The sequence below is a fragment of the Cyprinodon variegatus genome, unplaced genomic scaffold, assembly GCF_000732505.1.
Source record: "Cyprinodon variegatus isolate N-32 unplaced genomic scaffold, C_variegatus-1.0 Scaffold235, whole genome shotgun sequence".
In the NCBI taxonomy this organism is placed as follows: domain Eukaryota; kingdom Metazoa; phylum Chordata; class Actinopteri; order Cyprinodontiformes; family Cyprinodontidae; genus Cyprinodon; species Cyprinodon variegatus.
Window position 1 is genome coordinate 888,422 of NW_015150688.1, and position 13,159 is coordinate 901,580.

Below are 13,159 nucleotides of genomic sequence, written 5' to 3' on the forward strand. Positions count from 1 at the left end.
GAGAAGAAAATGCAAGAGTGAATATCTAAAAACAGGAAAATAAGCGGAAACAACTTTGAATTAGCATGGTCAGCTGAACCAAACATATATATATATATATATATGTATATGTATAATATTTTTATAACCACACCTTTAGCTCTATGCATTTAAGAAAGCCTGTCCTTGTAGCTTGATACCAAGGACGTGAACAAAAGTCTAAGTAAGAGATTGCTGAAGCCTTGTATTGCTGAATTAATAACCAACAGTGCATTGCCTCCAAAGCTTGTAGGTTTTTAGTAAGACACTATTTACATGTTTCCCACACAAATCTAGTCAAAAAGATCACCAAATGAAAAATGAAGAATGTAAAAAAACATTTAAAACTATGCTTTCTATCTTATTAGCATTTTTTTTTCGCAGTGTCAGAAACTGAATGAAGCACTGATCCATCATCTACTAGTCAGTTTTCTATTGATCACAAATTTGAATATGTTAGCTTTGAATATATAGCTTTAAACACTGCAAATGACAAAGGATTAGGATGCTTCAAATGTACACTATCTAAAACAAATGGTGGAAAATTACAGATTGTAGCAAAGCAATGAGTCAAGCGGTGTAAATCCAAGGTGGGTTAGAGGCCACCATGCATATTTTATGACAGCAACAAACACCATGTCAAGTGTCAAAGTAAGTGTTGGAAACAACCACTACTTCTCCTGAAACAACCGCAACTTCCTTCATCAAGGACGTCAAGGGCATGCATGCAGCATCACATGACTTTCACAATCCTTCCCCCAGTTCCTTCAATTTTAGCACCTTTTTTAATTCTTTATTTATCTTCTGCAAAGCAGCAAAAAATCATTGATGGACACCGTATCCACAAAAATGTTTACATAAAAATGTATCTATAGAAATTGAGGGGGATAAAAAACATTGCGAAGTCATTTGTGAAGAGAATCAAATCAGGCTAAAATTAGATATAAAACTGATGCATCATCTGCCATAGCTACAGACAATGCAACAATGTTTCCCTCAGCATGACTGCACTAAAATCATGATTCAACATTAATTCTTATAATTAAATCCTTTCTGATCTGCAGTGTGATCTAAATTCTATTCAAACTAGATCTCTCGTGGCCTTACCAAGCTGTGTAGAGCAGAGTTGGGGTAGACCCAGAGTGAACCGGGAATAAGGCAATCTGTGATGTCTTAGAGTTACCTTCATAGAATTTGGAATTTGTTTCTTTAGGTTTGTCTGTAAAGGTATGTTTTATATAGTGATTACTGCTGACACATCATAGCTGTTGAAGATTCTCAGTCATCCAGGTCATAGTCATTCCAAAAAAGTAAAAAAAAAAGATAAAATATATATTTATATATCCTCTGGAATTTGTTTTCCAAGTTTGAAGATGTTTTGCAGAAGACGAAACTTCTTCAAACTTGGTCCAAACTTGGTCCAGTGGATTTTTATTAAATTTTTTTTTTAACAGTGTCCTGTCCCGCAATGTGGCAATAAAAAGTATTGTCTTGATGCCAAAAAGACCCCAACAGATTTTACTTTTTTTTTTTACTTTAACTTTTTTGGAATGACACATCATACCATAACTACCAAATATCCTTTATAATGAACAGATAAGGTCATCTTTTTGCTTAGATATGTCAGGGAAACATCCTCACCTCTCCATCCCCTCCCTCTTTTCAGCAGGAGATGATAAAGTGCACAAATGATCACCTCAAAGCCATTAACTGCTGCCCTCCTTATGAGGGAGACACTTCTGCCAAGGGCTACAGGGAAGCGCCAGCAGCAGGAAGAGGATTCCACCCACGATAAGAACAGCACCTGCACAGCCTATACATGACACAGACCAGGAGAACTCATGGTGGAGAGGAACCGTGTGGTCACTTGCCAAGAAAGAAAGGACAGACTGGTGGAAAACTATGAGTGACAGAAGCACCAGAACACCTGTAGGAGGTAGAGAGCAACAGCAGATGAAAGGAACAATATAGATAGATACAATATCTTATGCAAATGAGGGATAGTTTAATGTTTCATAGCAGTCTGCAGCTACTTTTACTGACCTGACAGAATAAAGCATATAGATGCTGGCTTTAGGAAGAACAGGATCTCTTTACTGAGAGACATTGTGATGCAGATGGCCCCCATCACCATCAGAAAAAGGCTGAACAGGGCCAACATTGCTGCAGCCACATTCAAGTCTGATCAAAGGAAAATGAATGCATCATTAAAGCACAAAAAATAACCTACTTCAACTTTATTTATCAAAATTAGTACGTGGAGGCGTACAGAGTCAGATCGATGTGTCACCAGTGGGATTTATATGTACATCTGTCTTTCTTTATTCAGTCTATAGCACTGTGTAATTTTAATACATTATGAAGCTGCTGGAGAAAATGAGACGTTAGACTGCAGCTCAGAGACACTCCAACAGTGTGGGTGGAATACATATTAAAAACTCAGAGTGCAGACAATAGCTAACCTGAAAGAGTGAGGGAAAGAGGTGAAGATAAGCACATGGAAAACAGCATGAAAATAAGAGAGATTGAGATGATAGTGAGGAGGACAAGAGAAGCAAAGCAGAAGAGCCAGGAAGGCAATACAGGAAGGTGCTTTGAGGTGTAAAAATGGACATAAAAGAGGATGGATATAGTGGAACTGTGTGACTCACTCTTTTCTGTTGTTTTCTGAAACAGGACAGTATTTTCCCCCGTGGTGAAAAATTTGAAGTAGGTGCAGTTGGATTCTGCAGCAGAGAAAAAAGGAAGAATAGCTGCTGTAATGGACATGGACTCAAACACTGACAGTTAATGTGCATCAGCGCAGCTTCCTATTGAAATTCAAGGAGTCACGTCTCACTTATTCTCCCACATCCCACTCTGGTACAATCTAATTTCAATTGTTCTATATCAACCAAAATCAGTTGTGAGCAACAAAGACAGACTCAAGGTGAGGAACCCAAAGCTTCCTGTACACTTTGTATTCCGCTGTGGGAATTATGTGTTACAGCAATAAGAGTTTGACAGTCAAATTGATTCTGACACCTCTATCTGTTAAGCAAAACACACACACACATCACTTTTAATTAGTCTGATGAAAGCCTTAGCCTCAAAGTATTCTGCTGTGTTTTGCAGATCGCAGCAAATTTCATATAGTCCGTTCCACAGCTGGACAAGTTCAAATTCTGACATCAAGTAAGAGGAGTAGATAGAATTTGTTTTTTGTTTTTTTGGTATATATATATATATATATATATATATATATCTTAAAAAAAGTATATTGAAAAGATTAGCTGATTGACATCAAAACGATCTCTACATTTTGTTGAAAACTGAAAGGTGAAAACCTGCAATTTTCAATAATACATAGAAAAGACGTTGAAAAACAAGTTTTCAACATCTTTTCAACGTCTACTATTGGACTAAAGTGGGAGAAAATCTGACTTACCCAAGGCAGATCAATTTTCGGCAACTATTTCTGAACTAAATGAAGACTATGATGCACTAACCAGATTCAGCCTAAAAACTAACGTCTAAATGACATCTGGTGTTTGACTGGAATTGTGATAGATAAGCACTGGTTATACAGTCATATTTGATAAATTAGGAAAAATTTACTAATAAGGCTAGTTTCACAGATTAATATTCTTTTTAAAAAGTCTTTATTTAGTCATTATAAATTCATCTAGACTAATCTTATGCATATTTTTTCCATTAACTGTAAATAAACACAATTATCATAATCAACAAAATGAAAGTCAGCATGTGTTTAATAATGTATTTAATCTGTTTCACTTCAGTAACTTGAAAAAGGGATCTTTTCAATAATATTCTGAATTAATTTTAATATGCAGCAATTCATGCATCAGCAATGACCTTCCTGTGTGAGTGAGGTCTACCGATAACAGAACCATGGTGAGCCGTTTATGTCAGAGTAGCTAACAAGTAAATACAGAACGCAATGTATGTAATTTTCAAGTTTGCACTGGCTCAAATCTGTAAAATGTGAGCCCAGGACCAGAGAGGAGAACCTGGGTGGGTTCTGCTCTTTCTCCCACTGCATTGTGAAGGCCTGCCCAAAGCAAACGTGATGATGCTTCTAATGCTTTAACCTGCATTAAACTTTTACTGTAAAATGCTATAGGTCAAAAATTGCATCCACCTTCTGGTTTCCACTTCTCCAGAGTAACATTAAATGAAGACTACAAGGCTACAAAGACTACAAAGATGCCATCTACCTTTACCCTTTAACATATTCTTCCCTAAATGGTCTTGAACTATTGCTTTTATGGCAATTAAACAATCTCTAATGAGGTGAAAATAAAAAAAGTCATAATGTTAACCCAACTGTTATTTAATTGAATACTAAATAGATAAAGACTTGATGAAAAAAAAATTAAAAGATATGCAGTAAGGTTAGATAAATCAATACTGGCATTCTTCAAAAGCATATACAGTATATAAGGCCAATTACTTGGGCTGGGTGATAAATGGATTTTAATGTTTATGAGATTTGATTTTTTTTTAGAAAAAAAATTATTTTTTTTAACCAATACACTCCTTGAGCTACCATAACTCAGAGTGAAATCAGTTCTTCCCTTTTTGTTTTTAGATGTCTATGCATAAAAGATAAACTAGTAATACTGCTAGCTGCAAACAAGTGTGTGATATTTTCATTGATTGTTTTCAAACATGATTGTTTAACATGAAGGGTTTGCCGCATGGATTGTGTTGTTAAGGTCACCTCACAGCGGGGACGACTGAAATAAAAGCTAGTTTTTGAAAGTAATTTATAATTTTTGTTATGAAACTTGAGGGAGAAAAAAATATATGTTAATAGGATCTGGTAGGAAAAAAAATCAGAGATTTCATAATGTTCACACTTATTTGAACAAGATGCCAGACTAAGTTTTCTCTGTATGCATGTCTTTAGTGTCAGAACCAGCTTTTCCATATTCTCTTTCAAACCTACATCAATAATATCTAATGAAATGCCCATTATTTAATCAAATTTAAAAGTGCTGGAATTGTAAAGGAACTCTGTTATATTCATGCTACTAAACATGATAGATTTTACTATGTGGACACCCTAGTCAGAACCTCAAGTATCATAAGTAGTGTTGTACCCGATCTGAAAACAAAACTGGGATCATTTCAGCCTGACATGCTTGGAGTGACTCAGCCAGTTAGTCAGCCAGGTTTCAACCAATCGCTGTCACATTGTGAGCCAGGCATCATTTGTCTACCCGGAGAGTCAGGTAGACCACTCAGACAAGCTTACTCACTGCCTCAAACTGAGCTGTCTAACGGTTTCACAGTCAGCCAGTTGGCCTGTCAATCATCTGCCTGAACCTCACTTCCACCAGCAGAACAAATGAACCCCATGATCCAATCCAAGTAGTCAGATATCTTTTTGTCACCTCCAGGCAGCTCAGCAGGTCCACAGCTCTCCCGCTCTGGGTCGATATCTGCCACCCACAGGGTCTTGGTGCAGCCTTTCCATAAACCATAGTGAGCTGTCAGACAAGTCTGTGAAACAAATAACAAATAACACATAATAGAGAGCAGCATTCTTTGGTCCAAATGAAATGTACAAAAAGCAAATTGCTTTTGTTGTTTTTTCTTCCTGATGCTACTGATGGAGTACCATCCATTGTATACTATTAAACCTACTGTTATGGAAGCACTCTTTCATATTTTACCTGATTGTTGTAAAAATGCTTCGGGGGTGCCAGCTCCACCCAGAACTCTGTCCCAACTCCGAGAACCGTCAGGACGACGCCCACTATGGCCACAAAGAACGCCAGCTTTATCTTGTGGGAAAAACACAATAAATCATCTGTTGATTAGAGGCTTTTTCATTCTTCTTGCTTTCATACTTTAATAGTTAGCTCAGTTACAATGTTTTCTGTTACTGAGTCACTTAAGTACAGTATCCTTTTCTACTCAAACTGTCAAACACTGAAATTGTAAGTTAAACAGACAGAGAACATTTGCTCTCTAGAAAAGTTAAGAAAAAACATTCACTACATGTAGTGTGCCCATTCTTTTTGTCACTAGTGAACGTCAAGTCTCACCTGTCCTTAATTATTTCACTCATGACAAACAAAGCCCAACCCCTTGGGCAGCATCTCAAAACTCAAACACCATATTCACTGTTTCTAAACTGTTACTTTAAGCATGCAGATATTTTCAAACCAGTTTATCTCTCTAATAACATTTGATGAATACAACCTTAATGTACATCTATAAAGTAGCATGAAGTTTTTCTCCTACAAGAAAAAAAAGGACCTGGAAGCTTCTTACCATTTTAGGCCAGGTGGTAAACCAATATAGTTGGTAAATTTAAAAATTTAATAGGAGATAACTAAAGTGTTCAGTTTGTATCAAGAAAAGCAGAAATAATGTTATTTTAAATGCCTTACAGCCTGTAAGTAGCAGTAGAAAAGGAAGCCTCCATCACTCATACAACATACAATACAATGCAATACTGGATTAGCTTGGTGCTTAGTTGTGCTTCTTACAAATTATAGTATGCAAAATAAATACTCCCAATTAAAAGGCAATGTTGTTTAAAAGTTGCTAGGGTTAATTAGCTGAGCGTTTTGATTTTTTTTATAGGATCTAGACTACTTTTGGGATTTATAACCTCTTAAAACTTGATAATTCTCCAAAGGTATTTCCTGTTGGTTGACATGCCATTTAACTAAATAATGCTTGCTCAATAAATAAGAGAAAATAACAGCAACACTAAGTTATCTGTTCATCCATCCATCCATCCATCCATCCATCTCCTCCTGCTAAATCCATCAGGGTTGTAATGGGGCTGGTGTCAGACTCCAGCAGTGTATGAGCAAAAGGCAGGTTACACACTGGGCAGGTTGCCAGTACACTAAGTTATGTTTTTTATAAAGTAGTTGTATTATGGACAGTGGAGCAGTTTGTAGCATTGTTCCTTTAAATAAGATGGTCCTGGGTTCAATTCCCAGCTGAGCATCTTTCTGCATGGAGTTTGAATATTCTCTCTGTGTATATATGGGTTCTCTCTGGGTATTCTGGCTTCCTTCCAAAGTCCAAAAACATGTGTGTTAGTTTAATCGGAATCTATTAATTGTCTTAGGTGTGAGTGTGTGTGTGCATGCTGTTTCCCTCTAACAGATTGGCGACCTGTCCAAGGTGTACCCCGCCTCTCACCCATAGACTGCCAGAGATAAGCACCGGCCCCAATGCGACCTCTATGAAATAAGCAAGAAAAGATGGATGAATGGATAGATAACTGTATTATTCATGTTTCTACAGTATAACCACTTGCTAGTTTTCATTAATTGGTTTAAGGCTGCGTGTCTCCAACCGTCAGGGTGTCCAGGTTAAAAACACATAACATTTTTTCATTCCAGGTTTTCCAGACAAAAATGTTTTCCTAACTCCTAACAACATGGTGCCCATATACTTATTGGTAGCATTATATATCTTTGGTCCTCAAAAGTGTCAACTTGTATTTTTCCAACTAGGTTTTGCTTGTGATGGTCAGGATCAGCTTACATATACAGTATAAGCAGCCATTGTTGATATAATATTTTCGATGGTTATTGACAAAATCTAGAATGATGTTTCAATTAGAATAATTTGTTAAAAAAAATAAAATTAAAAAAAGATCACTCTAACCATATTAGCACATTGGACAATATACTACAGGTTCTTCAACCTTCCGATGTTTTGATTCACATCTTTCAAGAATCTTCATGAACCCAATCTAAAGCCACCAACCTTTCCCTCTTGGGCTTCGCTCATGGCACGTCCAGTCGATGTTGTCCTTCGCCGCTTGTTCCCACCGAAGGTGCTGCGTCCACCCATCAAAGTGGCCAGGCCCCCTGCACCTTGTGCAGGTCCTCCTGGTGCAACAATCCCACTGGTTCCAGCTGTTCCTGGGACCACGGTGCGGCCCTCCTCATCCGTCACAAAAATAGTTGACCACATTTTGTTGGTAACAGCAGAAAAATCTGATTCCTTTTGGTGGTTGAAGGGCTTGTTAGTTGATATTGTGGGTGTGAAATATAAATATCAAGTATATGAAATAAGGGATGGGGGGATGCGGTGGAGAGTAAAGAATCTCTCTCTACAGCTGTATCTGACACATCTAAAAGGCCAATGCATAGGCAAAATAGAAAAAATCTCAAACAAAAAAAGTCTGAAAAAAATAAAGAAAATCAATAGCAGGAAAAGAAGAAAAAAGAAGTATCTTCAAAAGTCACTGATCAAGGTAGGAAGTTTCTTGGAAAGTTTTGTTGGTATAACATCAAAAATTGCACAGATTCATAATAGCAAACTGCTTTAGCATGAAAAAAGGCAAAAACATGCAAAAAAGTTCTCAGGCGAGGAACATGAGTAAAAGTGAAGAGCAGAGGGCAAAAAGGCAACTGGAGCTGGGAGGGGAAAAGAAAAAAATAAAGACAAAGGCTTAGATTTAAAATATGAAAAACAACATTATCGGTTGCGTATGCCTTTAGATAGGTCAGAACTAAGAATGCAGCATAACAAAAACCTTCATTGAATGCTAATGATGAAAATAAGTTAATGCTAAAAGTTAAACTATTTCGACTGTAAGGGAAGCGCTCTAAAAACTGACCTAAAAATTATTAATGCTTTGTAAATACTGTCCACACATTCAAACACTATAACAGCCCAAAAAAACATCTCTAAAAAAAGTAGCACTAATATTTAATTTCTGTTTTTAATCAATAAAGTATTTTTGATGAATTATAATAAAATCATAAAATTATTTGAAATACTTTAAGACTAACAGAATTATTATGTATTATTGATTTATTTTCTAATTCTTTTGAATCAGAATAAGAATCAGACATACTTTAAGAATCCCAGAGGGAAATTACTTTGTCATTAACAAAACCAAAAAAAAATACTTTCTGTTAATGTTTTTCTATGTTTTCTTTTTCTTTCCTTATCTTTTTTTTCTATATTCCTGTTGTTATTAATATTGGCTGCCATAAAGCTGTTACAAGCCCTAGCCTGCTGTATAGATTCTGTGGAACAACACTGCCCATTGTGATGTCATTGATCCTCCTGTTTCCTGAGACTCTCTAAGTATCTCTGTTGCACACAATCCTGAACCCTTGCTGTCTGTCCTATGAATGAAGCAGCTGTGCTTCTGCATTCTGCACAGATACAGTGACAACAGACATGACATGCAATCCTTTCTGTTGTTAGCAAAAATGAAACACATCCCCTGGGGAGAGCACATACTTTTCCTGACACATGAGCATCTGTCTTGTTAACAAGACAAACATCTTCAAGTATTTAAAAGGTTTATTTTAAGTGAGACTATAACTAGGAAAAGGGAAAACACTATCTTAGTGACATATTTCTTACCATGTGTAAGATTCCAGCAGAATAGAAAAAAACTATTTCAGCTGTTTTTATGGGTTTAGTTGTGTTCTTTCTTATTTGACAGCAATCATAAACTCCTTTTTTGCATTTTATCATAACCCAGCCACGTATTTTATCTGGATTTAACATGAAAGACCAAAACAGAGAAGAGCAAAGGAAAGGAAACTAAACTCAAACAGGATTTTCGAAAAATAAATACAAAGGATCTCTGAAGCTCCTCCAGAGCTTTCATTTATTTATTCTATAATAAATGCTGCCCTACCCTGGCCTAATCAATTAGCAGTTATACATTAATCTTTTCAATTTTGAACCGAAGAGATTTCTTTTAAATGACCCTCAAATGTTGTTCTATAAGCCACCCTGCTCATGATTTTGTTTCTTCTCTTATTAAACCTTTGGTGTCTTAGCAAAGGAGATATCATTATCATAATAATAACTGAACTTTGTAGACCTCATATTGGAGAAATTTACCTCTGCATTTACCCCATCCCCTTGGAGAGCAGGGCACTGCCATCGTAGAGCAGTGTTCTCAGATTATACTACACTGTAAGCTATCTATCAATTACATAAATATTAAATAAGAAACATTAATGTGTTTGGCTGTAATTGTACAAAAACTTTTATGTTTAAGGTGTATTAATACTTTTGAAAAGAACTGCTTTAGACTGGGACGACAACAATGCTTCACGTTTGATCTTGGTTTTTCTGTCGGTAACGTCACAGCATCATTAGCAAAGTAATGTTTGAGACGTTCTTCAAAAGCCTTACAGTACAAAGTTTTCACAATATCAACTTCACACACAGCACAAGAACTAAGGTCTTGCTCCTGGTAACTGAAAATACATCTCACATATTTGTTGGAAAGGACTAATATTAAATTACTAATGATACACATTTAGACAGGAGCTCCAACATGATATCCAAGTGTAACCAAAGCAACTGCTTTACTGTTTGTTGCTTAAGTAGAAATCTAAATGTGGAGCTTTCACACAAAAATAAAAGCAGGTCGTGGACCAAAGACAGCTAAAGCATTTAAACTCCGTCATAAAAGCAACTTATGTGTCCCTTCAGCTGCTCCCATTTTCAAGGTTCACTGCTGCAATTCATTACAACTTGCTCACAGCCTTGGCAAAGCTTTTGCACCTGATGCTGTTCTTGACACAACCAGGATTTAAAGCCAGGTCCCTCACATTACAGTGACTGACTTTAACTACATTTTAAACTACTTTACAGGGCATTAGGTTACAAATTTCCTAAAGTTCAATTTAAGGGATTTTTTACAACTGTCACTTTACTATTTATTAAGTTGTAAGCTTTCTAAAACATCTTCAAAAATGCACCAAACTTAAGTTTGTGATAACGACAGCGATAAACACACAAACCTTGACTGATGAAAACACAAGAGTAATCAGCAACAACAGCAGTTTTCACACTTGTCATTACAGCTTAGCCTGGACTGATGCAGGTGGTTTAGAGCATTAGAGGGTGTTGAAAAGAGTCTCAGTACCAGCTACGAATGATGAATAAAATATTCTCTCCATTCTCCTCAAAGCTGCCAACGGTGCTCCTTCCAAGGCATCCACATGGACAGATTGGAAAGCCCAAAAACTCAAAACTTGACAAAACGTTTTACAGCTTTAAACAGTTTAAAAAAAAAATAAAACATTAGCAAATGAATCTTAAGGTCTACAAAGCTTAATATTATTCAAGGTTTTAATCATTTCTGAAAAGCAAGGAGGTCCACGAACACTGTATGCAAGCAACTTTGGTAAATGATGATCAGCAGCTCTTTTTGCTCCAAGCCCTGCCCTCCAATACGCACCAAACACATTTCAGAAGCTAAAAAAAACCATCAACACGCTAAAGTTAAAGCCATTACTTTTATTTTGTCACACTTTAACACGTGCGGCACGCGTGCCTCGGTGTTTGCCGTCACTTCACAAATATCACAACAATGACATTAACGAGGTTGCTGACCTGTTTGCTGACCTGTTTTTTGTGTGTGTGGTTCTGCTCGGAGTGGAAGTGGGCGAGGTGAGGCGTGGAGAGGGAGTGAGAGCACAGCAAGAGGCAAACGGGTGACAGAGGGTGGGAAAGGGGTGGAGGTCAAAGTAGCTTGATGTTACGTCTGAGGCAGGATAGGCTGGGCGGCTGAAGCGGCTGAAAACTAATACACCTTAGATGCCACTGTGTGTATGTAACTATGTCCTGCATCTCTCTTTTCTGTCCACACACACAGTTCCTAGTAGAATCTAATAATTTGTATCTTTTTACTTGTAAAAGTATGTGCACATTCCTATATCGTCATATGCAAACTGGTGCATTTCGGTTTCCCCAACTACTTGTTGAGAATGTGTGTGTGAGGTATGCAGTCACACTGAAGCCTCTGTAAGCCAGTCTGTTTGTTTGTTCTTTCGATGATGGCGGCACAGAATGAGATTTCCATTTTCCCCTTTTTAAACACACTTCAGTGAAACTGTATCAGATTGCAGCCACTCAAACCTCTCCGTAACTGTGTGTACATACGTGCATGTGACTCCTCCCCAGCTATTTTTGCCCCCCACCTGTTAATGACTATAAAGCCGACTGAGGGGAAAAGGCCATCGTCAGGGGGGTGGTTGTGTCAGCTCAGTCCAGGGTGAGAGTCTCACGTCTGCAGCTCCCACTACAATCCTGCTTATTGAGGAGGCAATAGTTGAGTCAACACCTCGAAGACAAGTATCACAGCCGGTGGGGTGTTTGTGGGCGCCCTTGGTCCTATGTCAGAGCTGAGGGATCAGTTTCACCAGACAGTGAAAACCTGATACTATCCTGCCTGCTGACAGAGGCACTCTGTCCAGTTTGCAACAGGGGGCTCCAGGATGTATAAATGCTGATCCTTAAAGTATATACTGCCTGAATAATGGGATTCAGGGTTGTTTTATACAGGAAGTTGTGTATATATATATATATATAATTAAAGATCTATTCAAATACCTGATATGTCTGAATTTACATGAAAATGTTTTTTGTAGTAACTACAGAAAACATCACATAGCTGCTGTCATAGACAGATGAGGAATACTTACTCTTTTCTCCTCCTTGCTATTAATACTCTAATCTTTTGCAATTCAATATGTTTTATAATGAAATGCTACAAACCAGTCATCCATTTTCTATAACCGCTTGTCCGTTAGGGTCACATGGAGCTGGTGCCTGTCTCTGGCGGTCCTTAGTGCAAGAGGCAGTATTTGTCCTCAGAAGGTTGTCAGGGCAACACAGACGGGTAGTATTCACTCACACCTAGAGGATATAGAGGGATATAAAGGGTCTGATCAATTTAGTAGTCATGTTGTTTTAGAACCAAGGGCAGAAGTTAGAGTTTGCTGAGAGACGCCAGGTTCAAACGCAAGACTTCTATCGACTGCTTTACTACTAAGAACTTGCTTGTTCACATCTAAATGCAAAAAATAAACAGAAATAAAAAGGCCTGCAATAGATTAGAGAAGAAAAGGAAAACATAAATGTAATAGATTGCATATTTGAATTGACCAAATAAAAACAAACATTTAACCAATAACCACAGTTAGATGATCATTAAAAAAAAACCTTCAGTGTCTGAGTTTTTTTTTTCAATGGTCAGAAAATTTATTAAGTCTTCCGTTTGTTCAGGGAGCCTCTAGGTGGCTTGTCCTCCTGTTGCCGTAGAAGTCAAGAAACTACTGCAGTGAGATATGCCTGGCATTGTGATTAGGCGGTGCAAGTGCGAGCAAGAAGG

At 37.3% G+C, this 13,159-nt stretch overlaps 1 protein-coding gene across 3 annotated transcripts; it reads right to left on the reverse strand.

Moving 5' to 3' along the window:
• Positions 1-1,468: 1,468 nt before the first annotated feature.
• Positions 1,469-11,451, reverse strand: LOC107089001 (voltage-dependent calcium channel gamma-6 subunit-like). 3 transcript variants are annotated; one of them, XM_015381502.1, is made up of 7 exons: positions 11,380-11,451; positions 7,765-8,420; positions 5,700-5,810; positions 5,418-5,526; positions 2,670-2,744; positions 2,062-2,199; positions 1,469-1,945 (listed from the first exon to the last, which is right to left on the reverse strand). In XM_015381502.1, exons 2-7 carry the CDS (start codon positions 7,972-7,974, stop codon positions 1,725-1,727), a joined length of 864 nt encoding a protein of 287 aa, XP_015236988.1. In that variant the 5' UTR covers positions 7,975-8,420; positions 11,380-11,451; the 3' UTR covers positions 1,469-1,724. The 3 variants fall into 3 exon arrangements, with proteins under 3 accessions (XP_015236988.1, XP_015236989.1, XP_015236990.1); XM_015381503.1 differs by having other exon boundaries at positions 11,392-11,444; XM_015381504.1 differs by lacking the exon at positions 11,380-11,451 and adding an exon at positions 10,785-11,348.
• Positions 11,452-13,159: the final 1,708 nt, after the last annotated feature.